The sequence below is a fragment of the Pyrgilauda ruficollis genome, unplaced genomic scaffold (genome assembly GCF_017590135.1).
Source record: "Pyrgilauda ruficollis isolate IOZ18807 unplaced genomic scaffold, ASM1759013v1 scaffold28, whole genome shotgun sequence".
Classification (NCBI taxonomy): domain Eukaryota; kingdom Metazoa; phylum Chordata; class Aves; order Passeriformes; family Passeridae; genus Pyrgilauda; species Pyrgilauda ruficollis.
The window spans coordinates 9,838,528-9,861,128 of NW_024524155.1; the positions used below are offsets into that span (position 1 = coordinate 9,838,528).

General features: G+C 42.2%; 1 protein-coding gene across 3 annotated transcripts in view; it reads right to left on the minus strand.

Annotated features, from left to right (window-relative positions):
• ITPK1 (inositol-tetrakisphosphate 1-kinase) overlaps positions 1–14,719 on the minus strand; it is a 142,500-nt gene extending 127,781 nt beyond the window's left edge. The window contains exons 1-2 of one of the 3 annotated variants that reach the window (XM_041471865.1): positions 14,579–14,719; positions 14,153–14,325 (exon numbers count right to left, since the gene is read on the minus strand). In XM_041471865.1, coding sequence (XP_041327799.1) covers positions 14,153–14,247 — 95 coding nt within the window. In that variant the 5' untranslated portion in view covers positions 14,248–14,325; positions 14,579–14,719. The other 2 variants (XM_041471866.1, XM_041471867.1) reach the window with 2 other exon arrangements.
• Between the last annotated feature and the right edge of the window lie 7,882 nt (positions 14,720–22,601).

A 22,601-nucleotide genomic window follows, 5' to 3' on the forward strand; every position in this document is an offset into this window, starting at 1 on the left:
AGGTCAAGTTTTACTGAAAGAGAACTTTCATCCTTGCTCTTATGGAAGGCTCCAACAATTATCCTCTCAAAGCCAAAGCAGCTGCTGAAAACAGCCCTGCACAGACATTACTGTTTCAAAGACCAAAAAATATAAAACCAGAAACATTCTCCAGCACAAGCCTTTTACTGTAATATTAACAGCACTTCTAGGCTGCTCTATTTTGCCTGAATCAGCCCTAAACAACTGGCAGTCTACTTCTGGTTAAAGGGAAAGGGAACTGGGAGATTTCACATGGACCATGCACATTTTCAGAAACAGACATTTTGTGTTTCAGGTTTCACCACCAGAAGCAAGTGTGCTAAAAAGTCTATTCTGCCAGGGAGCTTTCACACCCACATATCAGTCAACATAACAAAAGGTGACAACAGCACTAACTAGTAACAGGAAACTCAATTATTACACTTGGTCCTACAAAAACAAATTTCAAATCACACTACTGGATACTTCCCTGGGCCAAGCAGGCGTTAAGCGTACTTACAATGGCACCATGGTTGCATGTTTTAACTACTACCTTCCACATTTTTCATTCTTGGCCATCAATTATTGTCATCAAGCTATGACATCTAAGTGCCTGCTGTCAGTAGCTATGGTACAACAAGGCAAGAATAAGACAGTGAAAGAAAACCATGTGGTGATCCAGGTTTGCCATGAAATTTGTGGCAAAATGAACAAATTCAATTTCCATTTCAAGTCTCTCAGGATTTCCAATTAAAAAAAAAAATCTGAACACCAGTTCAGAATATCCAGTTCCCAAGGAATCCAACTACACAGATTCCTAAAAACTTCAGAGGAAGCTTGATTAGGCCAACATCTGTGAACATGTTCTGTTCCCACCAAGGTCAAAGAAGCTCAACACCTTAAAAAGCAGGAGCTTTTCTGAATCTCAGCCTAATTCATATGCAAGGACTACTTTTTCAGGAATAAGCACTTGCACAAAGAACTTGTACACCATCTAATTGAGCTAAAGAACAAGATTTAGAGATCTTGATCTTACACATCAGGAAACAGCTTTGCACCAGAACAAATCTTTGGTACAGCTGTCTTAGAATAAATTACTTTGTTTCCAAAATCTTGCCCAAGCTACGAACCCAGCATTTTAATTAAGGCCTCCTAATTGCAGTTAGTGTAATTTGGGGTAGGGGGCAGGGAAGAAACGTGCTTTTTCACAGTCTGGTGCTACCAAAGTGACTTTAAAAACACATATTAGCTGTAGTAAATGTTCTAACCATGTTCTGTGATTTCAGAAACATCTCCCTTTTGAAGAAACTTCCCAATATCTGTTTCTACAGAACTTTGTCACAATGACAAACAGGAGAAACTAGGAACCACGGAAAATTGGGGAAGTTATTTGTTAACGTATGAACAGATACAGCGCGTCAAACTGAAGGTCTAACCTGCTCTGCCTCTGGCTGTTCTTTCTGTTCTATAGCCAAAGACACAAAAGAAACATTCCAAAATACTGTTTTTCTTCAGTGATTCTCTTGCAAGCAGAGCTACACTGTTTCATTACTACTGCAAAAATACTAAAGGAAAACCTGCCAAAAAGGAAAGGGATTAAGCATTACATTTTAATAGATTATTCAAGACAAACTAGGGATCAAATCACAGCACAAAAATATTGTGCCAACCCCCACCCAAACAATACCTATTGTGAGCCAAGATGCAGCCCTTCACTGATCAGGAAACCACTGAACACAGTAGCACAAAAACGAGGAAAGACTTTACTACAAGAGGTGGTGGTCAGCACAGCACACCTGGAAGCGATAGTCTGCTGCAATCATAATTCTCTGCTATGCACTTGAGCTTATTTTACATAGAGAAAAAGACAGAACTCCCCAATGACCCTATGCCTTGCTCATTCAATCACTTCTCATTCCTCACATTGTGGGCTCCACTCCTATTTGACTCAAATGAGCACTTACATCCCACCAGTCTCCTAGAAATATTCACAATTAAAACACAGCAGCTGACCAGCACCAATCAAGCAAAGTCTTCTCTACTCTCCAGAGTGTTCTCAGGGAGACATGAGCTATATACTAAAAATCCATGTGGTTTGATTACAATACCCAGAAGCAATGATAACCTGACAGATACTTAAAAATATGTAAGAGAGCCTTTAAATTACATTTAGGCCAGACAATACCAAGATCCACGATTTTTACTGAAAAAAGCAAGTTCTGATCCACAAGAATGCTCTATCCTGAGGTGCAATAATAGCTGAAAATGGGCAATCCATCACTAGTAAGCAACAAAAGTGATGAAGATCAATGCCCTACAGCATACATAAAGAGTAAAGCTAGTCACATTGCACTAAAAAAGGAATCGGAAAGGAAACTAGCTAGAGAGTTCTTGAAACTAAGCTAGCCCCAAACAAAAGTAATTTAGACTGGTGGATGCCTGTGACCAAAGATTTTTCAGTCTACTGAATCATCGAAAAAAACCCAAAAAAACCAGAAACCAAAATTTGAAGTACACATCCTCCCAAGTGCTGCAAACTGAGGGCCTAAAATAGCATCAGAAAGAGAAAGAAAAACAAAATGGAGTTTCAATCCCCTATCTAATAGCAAGCTGGTACTTTGTATTTAAAGTGTGTTAAAATTTTGGTTCAGGAAAAACATCAAAAAAAGACCTACTCTTTTCAAAATTCACTTTAAGCTGGACAAAGTCCCCAGACTTTGACCTATTTCTTGAGGCAGAAGGAAAGGTTACACCAAAACATCAAGCCACAAAGTCAAAAAATATAACCTCATCCAGTGCTTGTTCACTTGCAAATAAATCTTTTTTCCTCCTATAGCCCCACTTCCCACTTGCAGTTAACACAACCAGCAACAACTAAAGGTGTAGCACAAACTATTTTTCTCCACAGATTAAACAAGCTTTATGAAACAAGCTTTATTTCTGAAAAATAAAACTTCTACAAAGGGACAAAGGGTGCTGTTCAATTCCATCATCACGTACTTTTTCCCCAGCACACAGTGCTCCAACCTAATACCAGCAATAATACTTCCCTTTTACTCTTATGCTTTCCCCTTTTCTACTAGATACAGTGCAGAGGTCAGCAACTACAATTGTGGGGGGATTTTTATATCATTAATCTTTCATCAAAATAGTAGTCTTGCTTATTTCTTTTCCCCTTTCCCCCTCTTACACACAGTTTTACAGGAGTTTTCTTTCAAGGCTTGAAAACTACCAGATTGACAGCTCCAGTGAATTAAGCTCCCTCTTTGTCAACAAAACAAGAGCAGCACCACAGGCAACCTCAGAACAAGCTCCCTCTATCCTTCTCTTCCCACCCTTCCAACTAGCAAGTGTATCTGAATGCTGAGCTTCACACACAGCTCTGTCATGCCAGGGTGCCTTGTACAGAGCCTCTGATAGTCTGGGTAAACTGTGTTATCTCAAAGGACACTTATGTTAAAGCTACACATGCTGGAAACACCATGACTCAACACATTATCGGTGCATACCTGTTCCAGACAGCACAGTAACTCTAAAACCATGAGGCTGGACCGAGGGCATGCACATCTGTGCTTAAAGACTGACTGGCAAAGAAAATCCATTTTAGGTAACAGGGTGAAAGAATGCAGAGTTGAAGCAACTCTTAAAGTCATACTTGAGACCAGAGAAAGGCAATGTTAATTGAAAAAAATCAATAGGAAGACCAGAAAATCTCCATGCTCTCAATATAAGACGAAAGTCAGGAGCAGATTTTATTAAAAAATTAATTGCACATTTGGCATAAATGCTAGAAAAGACAGGGTTTCTGTTACTATTGCAGTATTAATACAGTGCTTCACTTTCTGAGAGTGCCCCTCTGCTATGTTAGCACTTAACTTCATCAGGCAACAAATGAGGATCCGGACACTCCTCTCTCTTCAGTTACAAGGGGCTTTTAGGTTCCACAAACCCCTCCACTACTGGTTTCAAGTCACAGATTACTATGCACTAGATTAAGTTAGAAGACAGATTCTAAACTGAACCAAATCTTAGTTCGTCCTCCCTCTTGTAGAAGCTTTTTTATTTTTAGCAGGAAAGTGTTTTTTCTTTTTGGGGAAGAACTTTTGACATCTGAACTTTGCATGACAACTTGACCGAATTTTTTTTTTTTTTTAATTAGTAAAGAGCCAGGGTGTTTTTATAAAGTGAATACCTACACACACACTTAAAAATAAGTAATACCTACTCCTTTACAGGCTTAAAAAACAAACAAACACACAAAACCAAAACCCAACAAAAAAAAACATCATCACAGCAAACTCAACTTCGTATTTGCTTATGTTTATACCCACAGCCAAACTACAGAGCTGCCAACAAATGCCAATAGCCTCTCTATTTTCCTGCGATGGCAGAAATGAAAGTGAGTTTAAAAATGCACTAAAAGGTTTATGTGCAGTAGATCCATCTGTGGCTACTAAATGTGGTATCATGAACACAACTGCTGCCACCAAAGTCTCTAAAAGTGACTGACAGAAGAGGCTCTGCCAAGGGGAAGGTGAACACATTTGCTCTGTGCCTCATACTTTCCCTAAGCATCTGCTGTAACCATCCCTTCAGGTCCTGGCTGGCTGAGTACAGGTCTGCTTGTCTGTGCTCACACTCTTCAGCTGGCCTGACACCCCAAACAGCTCCAAGCAATTACAGCCTCTGCTACAAAACAAAACATACTGATGAACTTGGGTGGAAGTACCCTTACCACTACTGCTGCCACCCTCTCATCCTTCAAACTGCAGCAAGGAGACCCCATTCCATCTGCACTGGTACCACACTCCAGTGACAGAAGGCAAAGGGGGGCTGGATGCTCAGCCTATAACTTCCCCAAAACTGAGAACAGATTTTGTAATCAAAGGGACAGCATGTTCTTGAACAAAGCAGCATCTACACGCAGCTGCATGACATGCAGAGCTAAAGAACAGTGATCTGTATTAAGTTCATCTCTGTGGACTGTATTTTAGCTACAAGGAAATAACCACGTTTCTCCTTGAAACATCCATACCCTATTGGGTTTAAGTGGCCACTGCTGAACTCACTAAAACACACCATACTGCTAAAGCAGGCAGCATTTCCCAGCCCACTGGTACAAATGATGACAGTTACCATCCTTGTAGGGAAAGCAGGGTGACAAGATAAGGAGTAAGCCTTGTCATCCCACCAATTTTTTTAACCAAATGACAAAAGTAATTTCAGAATGGCAGGGAGAAAGGACTGCAGCACTGTGGCTGCCAAAAGGTTAGGCGTGGCATTTCGTAAGTGAACCTTTATGGTATCATTTCCTTCCAGCACCATTAATCACCCCAGACATCACTTGTTCTATCAGCTATTAACCAGTTGCCCCAACCCCAACATGAAGATAACTTTATCAAGGTTAGGCAGCAAGAGTCATTACTAAGCCCTACAACACACAGTGCCAAAGCCCTGGTTTCCAGAGAATCCTCTGAGCTACTTCTTCCTGTTGTAACGAAACACATTGCAGTATTATGTGTATTTATCCATATCTAACATCAGGGAGAAAATTACAGAAAGTACAAAGAATCACCAGCATGTTAAAACACAGATTTCAGAAAAGGACATCTATGTTGCTTATGGCCAAAACATTCAACTCAACTTGGGTCTCTTGAAACACTGATTTTTAGCTCATTACTGCTCTCTGAGGGGGGACATTCTCAATATCCATGAATATTTGTGGTGTAGTCTGATAAGACAACCATGGGGCTTCAGAACAACAGGCAGGAGCATCATGACTTCACAGCTCAAGATCTAGTATTCTGCATTTTGCTACAGACATGTCTCATTCACTTATTTTTTTCCTCCTTTGCCAGTGGTACTATGGAGAATTCAATTTCACGAGGCAGTGCCTCAGGACCCAGACTGGACATGCAGAACCAGTGTGTAACAAAGGGAAAGAACCAAAGATGCCTTTTTGACAAGAAGGAAGAAAAGTCTGTGAGGGATATGATGAAGAACAAAAATAAGCCTGTTTCTGAGGAGGAAGGACCAACTTCAAATTTTTCCAAACAAGGAAAATTGACTCAGCAGTGTAAGACAAGACATATTACAAATCTTCACTAACTGGCATCAGAGGGAAGAAGATTACACAGCTTGATGTGAACTGAACCTACTTCCAAGTCCTGTGCCTGACTCTGCCAATTACTTGCCTAGAAGTGCCAGTAGATCTGGAAACATGATTTCTCCACTCTACACATCGGAGCAACTTCTCAATGTGTGTACAGCCTGCTGCCTGCATAGGTAGTACCCGGACTGTGGGAAAGAGCAGACTTCTGTTTTGGTTCCCAATTCACAGGAATTATTTTACATGAGTGGCAATCACACCCCAGTCAAATTAGCCCAAGCACTGAAGCTGTGAGGAAAGAACTACACGTAAGGACATTGTGCTTAGAAATAAAGGACACCTCCTTCAGTGAAACTCAAGTCATTTTGAAAGCCATTCCTAAAAAGCAATGGTTGTCCTCCAAATAGGATTTCTGCAGACAGACAGAATACTAACTAGCATTTCTGTAGTATTTGGACAATATGAAAGTATCAGCAGCTTCCTCTTTGATCACATAAAGCACATAACTCCTTCTGAGCAGAGTTAAATTCCATCAGTATAAAACAAGTCATTGTTTCAAGGACTGAACACTGAACCCAAAAATGAGAAAACGGAAGATAATCAGACAAGAGAGGGTTTGTTCTACAACACTGTGCCACAGATGTGACCAGCCCAGGTGCTTATTTTATCTATTATCACACTTATTTTAGCGTGTTTCACATGCACTTCTTCCTCCTTTCTTTGGAACACATTCAAGAAAGTCATCTCACCAAAAAGTGTCAGCTGTTGAGATGAATAACATGTTATCTGGTCAATATCAGGAGATATGCTATCAATTCCCAGGTGCAGCACATTAAGACGGAGGAAACATTTTCTGTCATCTCTGACACCCCACTCACACTGAGCCTCTATACTCAAGAGATTTGCACAAATTTATACTGCTTAGACTTCCCAAGTCACGACTCTCAAAATAGTAAAGGGACTTCAAGCTATTTAATGCATATTCAGAATGGTTTCTAAGGTACCTTCTGCACTATTACAGATTGAAACAAACCAGGACAGCACTGACCTCAGGAGAGGTCAACATATCTGTTCTGAAACAGCACTACAGGCCTGTATCATTCCCAGCATATTTGTCCAAGGTGGTTGTAGAGATCTCAAGAAAAAATTCCACTGCCTACCTGCACAATTATGCCATCATTTTCACTTACCTATCATCCCTTCTTGGCACAGTTGAAGGCCACTACTTTTACTTCTACCTACAACAGAACTGGGGAATATGCTTGGCAGAAGAGGGAGAAGCATATGCTGGGTTTTTTTCTTTCCTATAACTGCTTTTTATGGTCAAGATGATCTCCAGCCTCTTCTTTATGCTGAACAGCACAGTACAATACACTGTATTTACAAAACCTCAAATTCTTCTCACTTTAGGACATTAGGATTCTGCTCTCTTTAGGGCACTAGGATTCTGCTCTCTTTAGGGCACTTCCCAGCTGATTGCCCTTTTCTCTGAAATGCCCTAGACCAATGGCAGTAGGTAAGGCTACTGCAGAAGCAGCACTATCAGGGCTGTGCAGAATGGGCACATTACCTCATGTGCCTTGCAGGCTCTGTTCCAACTTATGCACCCCAAGATGACATTTGCTTGGGTTTTTAGGGCTTTTTTTTGGCAACACTGTCAACTTGTATTCAGCCTGTGATCTGCAAAAGAATGCATATCATTCTCAGAAAAGCTGCCACCTGACCAGGCTTATTATTGTTCCTTGCTAGTATCAGTTCCAACAGGTTGTGGTAAAGGGATGTGCCATAAGGAATACGCAAACTTCCTGAACCTCAGGTAAATGATTGCTAGACCACAAAACTGAGTTGCTATGAAAGGGTGATTGTTACAGCCACTTCTGTTGTCCAGCAGCTGCGCTGTGTTCCCATGAAATGGTTCTGCAAGCATAACACCGTAAGCTTTGTGTGAGAAGAATGCCTGTCAGTAGGTGCTCTCAGAGGTTAAGAAAATGCACACATATCCAGCCCTTCAGGAACGTAAAGTCTCTACGCATTACAGGAAGAAGAAGCAGGAACCCAGAAACAGAGTGAGCTTCTCCTCCAAGAAATACACCCTTCTTTGCTACTACGTTCAACACTTTTTCATGGCTTAGTATAATTTCTATCATTAGGCCAGATGTCTTTGTTAAGAATTGATGTCAAAGAAACTTACCCACCCATCCAGCCCCCAGTTACTTCTCGTGATATAGAATTTCAGACTAACACAACCAACAATGGGAGCTATTGATCAACACACATACGTTCTATTTTTATGGATTTTAAGGTTGTAAAAGCTAACTGGCACAAGCCAGATATTCAACAAAAGTAGTATTTAGGTTTTTTGTGGGGAATTGGGGTTAAAGAAAATCCCCTGAGTTCTTCCTGGAAAAAATATGTAATATACTTCCTGCCTGCTATATAAAGAAACAGATTAATTTAATACCCTCAAAACAGCATTATTCTTAAATCTGTCTTAAAATTCATGTTTAGGTTCTTGTGCACAGGCCATGGAACATGAGGGACCACAAATAAAGTTTAGAAGAGAAAAAGAGAACCATACAGATCTACAGCACTGACAACAGTGCTTACCATTTTATGGTAGATTACTAGATAGTGTGATTTCTCATGTCCTAAAATAAGACTTAACTACACCACAAAAATTAAATGGACAGAAGGTGAAGAATCAATTTAGCCTAAAGAAAAGGGAAAAGAACCCAAACAAAGAAATTTAAATTAGGCATACTAATATTGTGGTAGAAAAAAAATCATTGGTTGCTATGTTCAGCAGATTGACGTGCTATCAGCCTCAAAATAGCTTCATCATAACTCAGTGAAAAAAGCCCAACAAAGCAACACACCACAGTGGCCTGTCATAAGCAAATTGACTTCAGCACAGTGACAGATGCTCTGTTGGAGCTACATACTCAAAAATTCTGTGCGAAATCCCAGGCCTGCTGAACTGATGCAGGCCACAATTCAAGAACATGGCCTCAAGTTTCAAGAGTCTACACCAGTGGGCAGCACCTGGAAATCCAAACTGGACCAAAACAACTCAGTTTCGGGTGTGTCAGGGGATGCTATCAGTTTGTCATGGATGATCTCACAAAGAGGGAAGATGACAATTTGGCTTGCTCACTAAAAACCAAGACAACTGGCCTTTACTAGAAGGTATAACTCAATCAGCCTGCTTCCACTGCCTTCTGTGGGCAGAATTTTAGTTTCTCAGCATGTCTATCATTTCCTGACGAACTTCTTCCTCCCAGATGCTCACCCCATTTTAGGAAAAAAACAACAACAGCAACAAAAACACAGCAGAGTAAAATCTTCCCATAAATAATCTGGTCATTAGAGTGTACAAGCACAGTTCTTCTATCAGTCAAACTGTGGGATTTATTATGACATGCATTACATCTTCAGGCAACTCTTCAACTCCTTTTCTATTTGTTTTCTACATGCCATTAAAAGAAAATTCTGACTATTTATGTATATACACAGAAAAACTACCACATTACCACGCAAACTTACAAGCTGCACTCACGAATGCTTTTGTCCAGTAGCATTCTAAGTAGTACTTTTGAGAAGTAGCTTATCATTTAGAATCGGGTGACTTGAAATTGTCGCCTCTTGGATGAAGTGTATTTTACTTCACATCACTATAACTTATTCATATAGTCGTGACCTTACTGCTCATATCTCCAGAGCTCCCAGAAGAGATCATAGTAACAGCTGACAAGCAGAACAACTACCAAGGAAATGGAAGCTTTTACAGAGCAAAGAAACATTTGTAAATGGCTGCATCTCACTAATTTTAACTGGTGCCAAACACACACAACTCATTTTCTGAGTAGATATATGCATTTTTACACATATATGCCACGAGCAGGAGTCTTTTCATTTTCAATGCCCACAGAGACCTGGCAGCAGGTGTATTTTACAAAATTATGACGTGGGCATCCAAGAGTCCTTACCACCATCTGACATTCACACAACAGCTCTCCCATCTCTATAATGGAATGTGGCATCTCCATTTCCTGAACCTCGTATTAGTGTTCATGCACCTGCACAGTGACAGCCATTCCAAGGTCAACATGATGAGCATAGAACTGACTGGACTGAGAGTCTTTGCCAACTGCATAACCATTAAACCCAGCTTGAGACAGAAGATGAGACCAAGAAACCAGACAAAGGAGGAACTGTTCTTTTCAGCATCAGCAGAGAAACCTTACAACCTCACAGCTACACACTTATGTCACACACTTATATCTTAAATTCTCTGTTAGGAATGCCTAGAAACCTTGCTTTACTTTTCAGTGGGGCACAGATACTCTATATTTTGACAACAGACAGCAACCTAAAGTCTCAGACTGTGCCATCTTAGAGGAGCAGATCATAAAGCTTCACAAGAAAGTCCATTTGATATGCACCAACCAGACATTTGCACGCTGCAGTCCTGCAAGGACCCTACACTCAGGGAACAGCAGCTGCAGCATATATGCTGGAATGCAGATAATTCCAAGTGCAACACAAAGCATGGTGTTCTAGCAGCTTTACTAAAAGCACAGGACAACTTGGCAATAGTATAAATTGCCTGACAGTATACGAAACATGTACCAAGTGCCCTGTTCCACACAAAAGAGCTCAATCCTATATCACAACTCAAACAGGAATGCCTTCAGATCAGAAAGACTGAGACAGAAACTCTTTTCTCACCACTGAAACTGTACTGATGCGTGGAACGGAACATAGAAGTCTTGCTCCAATGTCAGCTTACAAAGCAACTTATATAGCTGCTGGGCAAAACCAAAAACCACCTCAGGAAAGAGACCAGAACTGAGGACACACCTCATCCCAGAGGAATGCCCTTGCCATAGCGCTTCAGACATAGCAGGGAGACTGACTAACCTGGCACTGGGGAGCAAAGTCACATCCCTCTCTATACACAGTGGCAGGTTCAGACAGAGGATCAGAGTGAGCTTGGCCCATCTTTAGGTTTGGTCTCCCTTGAGAGACCATCAGCTACAGGCTTGAAACCAGGCTTCCCAGATGACAGGCCAAGTATTCTATCCTCCAGGTCAACAGCTCTTAAGGCACTATTCAGAAATCACTGATTCTCTGCAACAGGCCTGTCAAAACACACTGCCTTTTTGGTCATCACTCTGCTCAGAACCCCCAAGGAGATGTAGAAGCATTAAGGTCTGCACTGGGGTGCAACTCAACAATTTGGGATCACTGGTCTAGGCTATAAATGTGAAGGTGGATACAACCACAGGCACTACCTTTATCTCTATAAAGAATACAGCTCAAGTAGGACATATCTAGTCTGTCACAGTGAGGACCAAACATGCAGGTGAACTCAAAGGCCTTTGATAAGAGGAAGATTCCCTTGTGGATAAAAAGATTAGGCAAAAGTCCCAAGACACTATGTTCAGGCAGAACTGCTCTCTTGTCAGTTACACAGAAAGTTTCAAGATGGATACAAACAAGAGGAAAGTATTTAAGGTTCCTGCCCAATATTTGTGGAGCAGAAAGCTGAAGCCATGACTGCCTATACCCCAAAGCTACACCTTAGCTTCTGGTCCACTCACACTGGCTAACGTCTCATCTCAGCTCAGACAATCTAACCTAAAACCTGGAGCCATGGTTAAGAAAGCAGTCTAGCACTTAGAGCCTGTCTCTCAGAGAATGCTTTGAACAGATTTTGAAACATCTGACCATGACCTCTTTAGGATGTCAGTGCTTTGCACAAGAAGCGGCTGCCCTGGCTAACTGTAAAGAAATAAAGATTCTCCTTATCCTAATAATTCCCCTGGTTTAAACCTTGCTTCATGAGTTCATTAGGAGGCTCCTCTTACTTTCCTGGACTATATAACTGCTTCATTACAAACTCATACAAACAAATCTGAACTTTGTAGTCATCCACAAAGTATATCCCTAGGCAACAGGCAAATAAATTCCAAGTAGCGGTCACCGTAAAGCACATAGAGTAGACAGACAGATACACAGTCCACTCTAACACATGAATCACTGTACAGGAATGAGTATGCTTGTCTTGTTTTTTATCATACACAAGATTTCTAGTAAGATGTATGTTAAGCTTGGCATGACTCCTTCTACAGCAAAAAAAGCTTACAAGCACATAAGTTATCTAGTAGATATTATCCATAAAATACTTTAAATCTTTGCCTCAATTAATGCAGCTTCCCTTTGATGTCAATAGAAGTTACTAGGAATGAAAATAGAGCATCCAAGATAATCAGCAGAATGTGCTCCAATGACTGTACTGATACTTAAACCAAACATTTATCTCTGCTTGTACAGAAATGGCAATAATGCTTTTAAAAGTATCAAAGCATGTACGAACAGCCATCTCTATCCAGCAGCTGTAAATGCTATTCAAATTGAGCTTAGCCTGTACAGGATGAGGTAGCCTAATTTTCACCAAGAAATTAGTAAAGCGTACCAAGAGAGACACTTTGGGGTCAATTTTCACAGCAGCATGATGACCCAAAACTATTAATAAGTTTGTACAGTACACAAAGAAATTGTAGATCCATCGTACATAACGAAAGTGTAAGGAATTTCTAAGGTAGAGAAAAATGAAACAAGGACAACAGAGGAGAAGAAGTCTGTTTTGGAGATTGCTAAATATAACAATGTACAGAACATAATACTAAGAATTTTTTAATGGATTTTCTGAGATTCACTGCAGTTTCCAGGCATGAAAAACAGCCTTTATCATACCTCAAGGCTCTAAAAAACGTTCTGTATGCCCAATAAAGGTAAAAGTGTATTTCTGAGCATCACAAAACTAACCTAAAAATCTCCTACAAGGGCAAAATTTAGCATTATTCATCAACAAGAATTTTGCTTGGAGAACCACATGAAATTAGACATTAAACCAGAACTTGTGGTCCTTTCTATACTTTAAAAAAGTCTAGTAGGTTTTGCTGGAGTTTGACAGAGGGGATAGCGAATGCCAAGTACAAAAACTGATGTAAAAGTTTCTGTCACTTTCTTAAAACAGTTTTCTGTTCTGCCTCCTTCATCTTTACAGAAAGAAGCAAGTGCTGTCAACAGAAATTTCACAGGGACATGTTTTTAGCATGACATGCTTTAAACAAAGTGTATTTGAAGTCTCACACAATATATTCTGTAAAGTTAGCAGCATATTTTTCAATTATCAAAACTGATTTAGTCTCCTTGTTATAAACTTAGTCTTAGAATGAAGTAATAAAAAGCTATTATTCAGTACCCGTAGCTGTAATGCATGTGTCACAAGACCTTGGACCCACATGGAGTTTAAACTCCCAATTAAATAATAAAATTGTGTAATATACTGCAAAAATTATCCTCTAAGCTATTCAGATAAAGTCTAATGACAGCTTATCAAACTAACCTTTACCTCTGGGACAGCACAAAACAGATGCATAACTCAGACAGTTATACCATCTTCAGATGTCTCATTCATATCCCAAATGAATACAAGCTTACTCAGGGGTTTGAAGACCCTAATTTTACGTGTTTTCACACAACTTGAAGGAAAGTTCTTCCCAAACCTTTGACTCTTTCTAATAATAACAGGGCTTTGGAAGAGGGTCTGCAAAGATCCCAAATTACCCTATTTCAACGGGAATACCAGAGACCTCTCTGGAAGCAGAGGGCAGAAATGTACCTAGGCGGGCAGTAACGCGGTGCTGTGCCGGGCCCTGGCACACCCACGGGGACGCAGCACCATCCCGGATAGTGTTTCCCTGGAGCGACCGGCAGCGCCCAGGTGAGCGGGAAGCAGGAGCGCTTAGCCCGGCCCGGCGGCAGCGGGGCGGGGTGCCCGGGGCACTGCGAGCCCTGCGGCCCCGGTCCCGGCGGGCAGAGCCGGCTCCGCGGAGCCACGCACCGAGTGCGGTACGCCCGAGGGCGGCGCGGGCCACGGCCGAGCACGGAGCGTCCCCAGCCCCATCCCGGGGCCGCCGCCGCCTGCCCCGGCGGCCGCCCCGGCGCTCCCCGCGGCGAGGGCCGCCTCCTTACCGGCACAGCTCGGCGAAGGCCTGGAAATTCAGTTTCCTGATCTTCTTCTCGCTCAGCCAGTATCCCACCCGCTTCCCCTTCAGGAAGGTCTGCATGGTGCCGCCCCGCGAGCAGGCGACCAGTCCGCGGGGCAGCGCGGCTGCCGCTCGCACTCGGCGCCTGCCAAACGACGGCTGGAAGAGAAGCAGAGAAAGGAGGATCAGCCGGTTCCCCGCGGCGGCCGCTGCTCCGCGCCCGCCCCGCTGAACCGCCGTGCCGCGCCAGGGGCAGCCCCCGGCAGGCAGGCAGCCCCGACAGGCCCTTCCCCGCACCGGCGGGCAGCTCGCCGAGGCAATGAGAAGCCGCTCCCCGCACCAGCCCCGGAGCGCCCAGCCGAGCGGGCACGCCGCCGCTGCCGCCCGCCCCCGCCCGCCCGCCCGCACGGACCCCGCCGCCGAGCTCGCCTCCGTGCCCGCCTGCCGCCGCTGCTGCTGCTGCGCGGCCGCGGTGCTGATGCTGCTGCTGCAGCCGCTCAGCTCCCCATTTGCCCGCTATTCACAGCCGCCTCCACTTCCTCCTCCTCCGGGCCGTCCCCTCCGCTCCGCTCCCACCCACCTCGCGGGGCGGGCACCGGGACGCTCCCGCCCCGCCGCAGCACCGCGGGGCCGCGCCCGCCCCCCAGACTCTGCTCCGCCGCCGCCAGGGGGAGCGCGCGCCGCCGCCTTAAAGAGACAGCGGCCCTTTCTGGGCCTGGCCCGGCCGGGGGGCCCGTGGATGCCCCGTGGATTTTGATTTCCTAGGGAGGAACAGTTCTACACAGTATTTATATTTCCTATGGGTGCTGTTGAAATTACTTGGTCAGTACATCTTTCACAGAAAAAATGTTCCAAGCAAACATGAGTCTTCACTGCAAAGCCTTCTTCCAGAATTTGCAAGTATCTGCAGGGATTAAACAGAGTTTGCAATAATAGCTATCTGATATTTAACTTTCTTTTGCAAGAGGCAGAAGGCAGGTAATGCAAGCATGGACTGACATTCTAATTTTTGGGTTGTGCATCCCTAAATACTGAGGCAGCTGTTCTGTGCTTCATTTTAGAGGAAGAATCTTTCAGTCTGAATTACTGTGCTGTCTCACAGCAAAGTATAATTTCCCTGATGTTGTTTTTCCCCTTCTTCTGAAACGATCACGATTTCAGCATGAACATTTTTCTCTGTCTCTCCAGGAATGGAAAGCATGGCCTTTACAATGACAATGTCCTTCACAGAAGGGTTGGACTGCAGTACCTGCAATCCTGAGCTGAGGTGCAGATGATGCTTCTGCGATGACGCTTTCTGTGAACCAGCCCTGGAGCCCTGTGCAGTGGGAACTGCTCAGCGAGTTCTGCTGACTCACAGTGCCACAGCAAATGCGGTTTTATAACTTCAGCAGAGTATTGGAAAATTGATAGAAGTATCCATGCTAAGGAAAGAAGGGTGAAAGCCCTAAGAAATATGAAAGGAGTAATTGATTTAGGGAGTTGGTAGAAAGCATTTTACATTCCTGTCATTACTCACATGAACAGTGCAGTCATCTTGACCCAAGGGTATATTGGAAAACAGGCAAGGAATGGAACCACCTGCAAACAGCTCATACCAATGGATTTTGAAAATTTATATCATAGTATTTTTCTCCATTTGTGGTTGCTTTGAGAAATAAATATCGTTATTTTTCTCCTTCATCTTATTTGCCTCTGCTATGTTCTAACCTTTATTTTACAGAACACTTTTTATCTTAATCATATTCACACATTTTTTCAGTTTATTAATTAATGTAATTAGAATTAGTAAATCTATTTCGATAGCATGATTCCTGTTGCAGAATGTTTCACTGATATTTAAACATTTTATAGGAGCACAGTAATTTTGGAAAAATTTGTAACTCAAAAATACAAGACTTTATCAAACATTATCATATTAATATAAGAATCCTGAAAGAAACTGACTTGGGTTTCTTGTTATGAAGTGTTTTGTCTTGCCAATATCAGTGCTTTATTTCAGCTATCATTTCACTGGACTTATTTTAGACTTTATTAAAATTTGCGTCAGTACATTAAGCTCAAAATTTATATTTGTATCAGAATGGAGTATGAATGTATTGAAACATGAAATTATTGAAGCCAACTTCCAAAATTATTTCTTTCTGAATGTTTTTTTAAGAAATATCACGGCTTCAGACCAATCTAAAACACAGTCTGCAGAGACAGAAATATTTATGTACTTTTCTCCAGATGGGGGAGAGCAGGTTTTTAGAGGTGTTGTGCATTCCTAGCTCCTGTGGAAATGAAGCACATGCACTAAAAAGGAGAAATTTGCTTTGCTGCAATATAGACAGACTTGTATGACATATATCAAAGACCAGGTTCAATCTTAGGAAGGAGAAAGCTGGTAAATGCCTTCAATTTAAACTATACTTTTTGAATCTTAACCCTTGGACAACTGCATTTCACCTGATGTGCCTCTGTACTGCATCTTGCTGTACAATGTTGCTAAATAAATTACAATCCTCTGTTTACATTGCAGAGCTTGTTCAGGCAATGCCAAACCTGTGACCACAGGAAGCCCCAGGGTAATATTTATGCAATTCCTGATCAGGAGCAAGCTGACTATTCCTGTTACAGTGGCCCAACTCTGTAAGCTGAAGCTCATGAGCTGCTTCATGCTAATTAAAGGGGTGAGGGTTGATTAGGATCTTGAGCCCTCCAGCAATCAGAACTATCTTCCTCTTCATCTAAGCTTCAGCTACAGGCCAAAGCAGGTTTCCCTTGTTTAGCTGGAACCTCTCACACCTTGTCTTCTTAACCCTTCCAACAAATACAGGGGCTCTGACAAAGCTGGATACTTGCAATGTGGCACAAGTTAGTAAAATTCCATGGAAATTCATTTCAGAATAATATGAGACATCTTCACTTAATTAGCTATCAAAGTATATTTTGCCAATATTTTTGAATTATTTTTTCAGCGCCCAGCAGAAGTCACAATAGGATCTTTTGCAATGAGCAGAAAGAAGGTGGTGAAGTGATTTATATTGCCTGCAGTTTAGTTTTTACTTTAATTTGCATTTTTTACAATTACAAGATAGTTGTTACTCTGCTGTGGATGGGCATGAGGGTGGGCTGAGCCTTCTATATCAGAACAGGTCTTCTCTTTCTCCAGTCAGTCAAACCACCAAGTCAGACCATGTGCTAACACAGCACTGCTGGAATGAGGTTGTAGGTAGGAGGGAACACACAGAAAACTCTGCATGTGCTGCACTGCAGCTTCTGGGCCCTGAGAGACTCAAAGAGTAGTCCAGGTGCTGCACAGCATGTGGAACTTGTCATCACCATTGAGAGAGAAATGTTTGAGAAGCATGGTGGGCTGCCATTTCCTCAGGTATCTGCTACATCTACAACTGATTAATCATTGCAAGATTCATCAAAAGGACAGATAGGACTTCTTTCCACAGTGGTTCACTAGAGGATGTGTGTGATAGAAGCTGAGTTTCTACAATTTATGGTTGTTTTTTGCCTAATTTCTGGCAAAACACACACCTGCAGCTATTGTTTAGAAACTTTTCTGAATGTGGTCTTGGCCAGAAGTTTTTAAGTGATAAATCAGTGAAGGTTAGTCCTGGGGGTAAAAGCTCATTTCTGATGTCTGAATTCAAACATACCATGGCTATCCCTTGCCAAGGGCCATGCGACACCCGCCCATTGCGGGGCTCTGGTCATGGCTCCCAGGAGGGACCCCCTCTAGTACCTGATGCTGCCCAGCTGCTCTGCTCTGAAGGACTGGGTGCCTATGGAGACAGCACAGGACAGGCTGGAAATCAGACAGTCATTGTACAAGCAGTTAAATCAGCTGTTGCTGTTCAGAGGCACAGTCCCTCCAAAAACTGACACTTATTCTCACTTTCTGCCACACCCCTCCTTCATGGCAGTCCATGTGCTTATGTGGCTGTGCAAGAACAGAATAAGGAAGCCAGGAACTTAGATGGTCTTAAACAAACCCAGAAGATGACAACAGTATTTAAGTCTTAGCCTAAACCAATTCCTTAATCTGGATCACCATTCTTTTTTCTACCTGTTTATAGTGGCACAAGGCAGAGAACAGGCTGGAAAAAAGAAGCCAGGAAGAGAAGGCATCAAACTGCCTCTTTTGGTGGCAATCCTACTTCACAGCAGCAGCAGGGATGGGGAAGGTGTGGTTCACCTCTACTCCCCCACTCACCTGAAAACCTATGCAGTTTATGCTTCAGTATTCTGATTTTATAAAGAAAATAAGGATTAATGAGTACTGCCTGAGGCTCATTGGTATTTCTGATCTTTTAGAGATCAGAAGAAGGAATTCAGTTAGAAAAGCTCAAAAACCTTCCAAAAGAGAGTAACAATGCCTGGCAGAGGACCAGCCCGTGCAGGGCCATTCAAGAATTCCTGAGCTCTCATCAGCCCCAGTGGAGTGCTGCTCAGATGGCTACCTCTCACACTGAGAGCACAGCAAGCTCTTCTGTTCCAGCCATGAAAACAGGATAACTACGGGGTATTTTGAAACTGCAAGGAAATCACCTTTATGAGAAGGTACATCTTACTTTATATATTGCTCAAAAAGTTTTCTATCCTGAGCTCTGATGAATGTACTTGCTGCAGGAAAGCAAGAAAAGGTCTGGCTGCCAAGTTCGCTTGCTTGTCATGTAGCGTGTTGGGGACAGACTGTATAAGCTCATAAACCAAGGAAAGCATTTCATCAATGAATAAAGAATTTAAAGCCGCAAAAAAAACTATGTGGCTGAGAAAAAAAAGATGACAAAGTCCTGTGCCAGTATAATTATGTCAGTAGGAGCAGATTTTTTTAAACTGAATAACTTCTGCCAGTCAAAACCCAACTGTGGACACAGACACACAGCTACATTACTGTAGCTCTCTTGCCTTTTACCATGGCAAGCAGCTTTGTGGAAATAATGCTCATGCAAACTCTTTCAATGCACACATATAGATATACATACTTTGGTGATTGCTTCAGTGTAGTTAAAATGATTCAAACTTTATGTTCAAGGAAATCCCGAAAGATTGTTCGCTGAAGGATTTGGGTGAGCTCACACTTTATTAAGGTTTGGATTGAGACTTGGATAAGGCGAGGCTGCAGTGAGGTTTTCTCCACCTACAGTTTCATGTTATGAGAGTTATTCTGCTTATAGCTGTTTGTGATTTTTTAATCAGGTGGCTTTAGTACTTATAACAATTCTGGGAGCATGCTTACAGCAAAATGAGCCATCTTACCACATATTTTGCACTGCTGTAATTTATTATTTTTAAAAAAAAACAATGTAGCTCTTTTAATATAATGAATGTAAATCAGACTGACATGGACACATAACTCATGTATATAAATTCATATAAAGTGACCTGGACATATATGAATCCTACCACTATTGTCCCATATTTTGCTGGCTTACACCTGTCTTTGCTTCTTCTGATGAGAGCCTGTTAAAGGTGACCTAAAGAACATGTCCTCATTCCAGTGGTTCTCCATTTCCATGAGTTGTTTGGGGCTACAGTTGAACCTTTTAAACTGCTAAAACTGAGAAAACAGGAAAGATACAAGTCCGGTGTGGGCTACACCATCACTTGCACTTTCTTCTCATGGCTCCAGTGATTGAGGACCCTTTTCCTGTTTTGTTTAAATGCTTCCTTAGAGTTCACCAACAGTTCACAAGCATTGTGCTTGCTGATTTTGTACAGTCCCATCAGGAGACACTGGCTTTCCTCTCTGGGAAGGGCAGCAATTTCCATCTTTTTCAAAAGCTACCACAATGTATAGTCTTACAAATGCAAAAAGAATAGATGCAGAAAAGCATTTCTAAAGCCAATACCAGCAGTATTCCAAAGCCAACTAACTTTAGTGTATTAAAGAAACCCCCCCCCCAAAAAAAAAAAAAAAACATCTGATAGTATCCCCAGTATATGAGGATGTTGCAGAAGGACACACCTCATTTTTGCCAGTGATACACAGAGGAAACTCAAGTTTCATCAGCAAGATGTAGAAAAGCTTTTGGAAACAACCTCAATCCTAAGCAAAATTATCTTCCCTTGGACAGACGAGAGTTCTTTTGGACATGCCACAACTATCCCGAAGTTAACTAAAGATGCTTCTGGGTGATAATCTAGAAGCACAGTTGGGAAAGCCCTGCTTTGAGTCAGGTGCTGTTCCTCTTGTGCTCACAAACCTTTCACACTTACACACCAATGGTGCACTGACTTGACTCCTACTTACTACTCTTCTGGAGGCAGGAATATAACCTGTCTTGCTCCACCAGTCACCCCCCATCCTTGGCTTTTTCCCACTCAGAGTGCATTCCAAAACATTATCTAATCGCCACACACAATAACCAAAAGAGACTTTTTTTTTTCCCTTTTGCTCGAGTACCAGTCTCATATACAAAGATTAAACTATACATGTACATCTCCTCCACATTACCAACATTCTGTCCTGTAACATCCCATTTCTGCCTCCTACTACATGCAGCTCTTCTGAAAGAAAAAGGTCATGTAGAAAAGAATTGGAAATTCAGGAGACAAGTTATAGAAAACAGGAGCTAATCAGCCATAGTGTAAAAGGAAAAAGGGGAAAAACCCAAGCCAAACCACCATCAACAAAAAGAGCTGGAATAAATCAACTGAGACCACAATTTGCTTATAGCTCTGAGCACTTACTAGATGGTCTGGCTTGTAAAGTGAAATAGATAGCTCATTTAGAATCACAAACTTTCAGACATTTCAGATTGCCTAGATCCTGTAAGACACTTGTAGCTGCATAGATGATAAATTCTATTAATACGTGTTGTATCACTGTGCTATTAAATTTATTATCTCACATACTCAGTGCCTGACAGTCTGTAAATACAGCTTAGGCAATGAGCATGTCTGAATGCAAGACTCATTACAATCCCAGAGTGTCATTTTGGATCTGCCTGCACAGGTATTGCTTCCCAGTCACATTTCTGACAGCTAAAAGGGACACTTCCACAGACAGGATCACAGCAAATATTTCTAGTGGTTCTGAACAGGCCACTTCTGTGCTTTATATTAATGTACCACATGTACAAGAGCAGCCTTTGCAGTTGAACATACAATGCCAATGCTGCCCTTTGGGATTTTCCCTTCTCTCAGAGCTTCTGGAGAGGGGAAGGAATGCTAGTGACTGAACGGATGAAGACTGCTGGCCTTGAGCCTCAGTTTTCTGGTGTGACCTCTAAGAAAGTTTTTCACATAGATGAAAAGTTTGTCCTAACCTGTGCCTATGAAGATTCCCATTGTTTCATAAGGGATGAGCTAACATTGTACCTATTCTCTTCATCAGAACCCAATCCATTACCCAAGTGCCAGCTGTCCCAATACCTACAGAAGCTCAATGTCCAAAAGAGGTCTATGTACGTGTTTTTGAAATTGTGCAATAAATACAGATACATACACACTCCCTCTTTTATTTATTTGGGAAAACAAGCTAAACAAATCAGATGGAGGACAAGTTAGAAGAATGTTCTTCTTGAGGTCTCAGCACTTTGTGTAGTGGTTATTTGCACCAAGCCCATGAGGTGGGATTATTTTTCACATAGAGGAAAAATTTCTTTCTCACTGCTAGGAGAAATCAGAGAGGTTGAGGAACAGCCTAAACCAGAGGAAAGTACTCATGCCACCATTTAGATGGCAGAGGCCTCAGGATGTGCCAAGGAGCTGTCATAAAAGTGTTGCAAGCACGTAAGTAATTTTTCAGCTACTTGGACTACACTCAAGAAAATGGTTTTATAAGTCAGACAATTAGAAGTTAGCCCCAGATGTCTTGAGGGTAAAGTTGATAGTGCTTTCAGGTTAGATTTTGGCTACTCTGCAAACCAAAATAACCTGCCAGAAGGACTGACCACAATCTGAAGATGATGAAGCCTGGATTGGGGTGGGGGACAATAATAGGCATGTGGGTCTTTTCAAAGGATCTCACCTACTCAATCTTGAGAGAATTAAAACCTGAACTCCTCTTTGCTAATCATCTCCACTTGCTATCAATGACAATAGCCCCAAAAGACTGGTTTACCATCACTTCACACAGCTGGGGAAAGGAGAACTTGCAGCTGCCACAGATTTTTCTACAGTTACGAAACTCTTGTGTTGCTGGCTAACATTGGTGGGGTTGTGAGGGCCTTATTTGTGCAGATTTCCAAAGAAGGGGCGTCTACACCTTCTGTTCTACTGTTCTTTCTGATCCTTCTGGGTTAGGGTGGCTGTTCTCACCCACCAGTGCAGTGCTGGCTAGGCAAGTCTCTAAGCATTTTCACTGTGTGAAGCCACTCCAGAAATGTATCAGGCTGCCTAATTTTACCAAGCTAAAGAATTTCCACTGCTTCAGAGGCTGTTTTGCCAGAGCACTTAGAACTAGCACTTCAAAATCTTGCCAACAACCC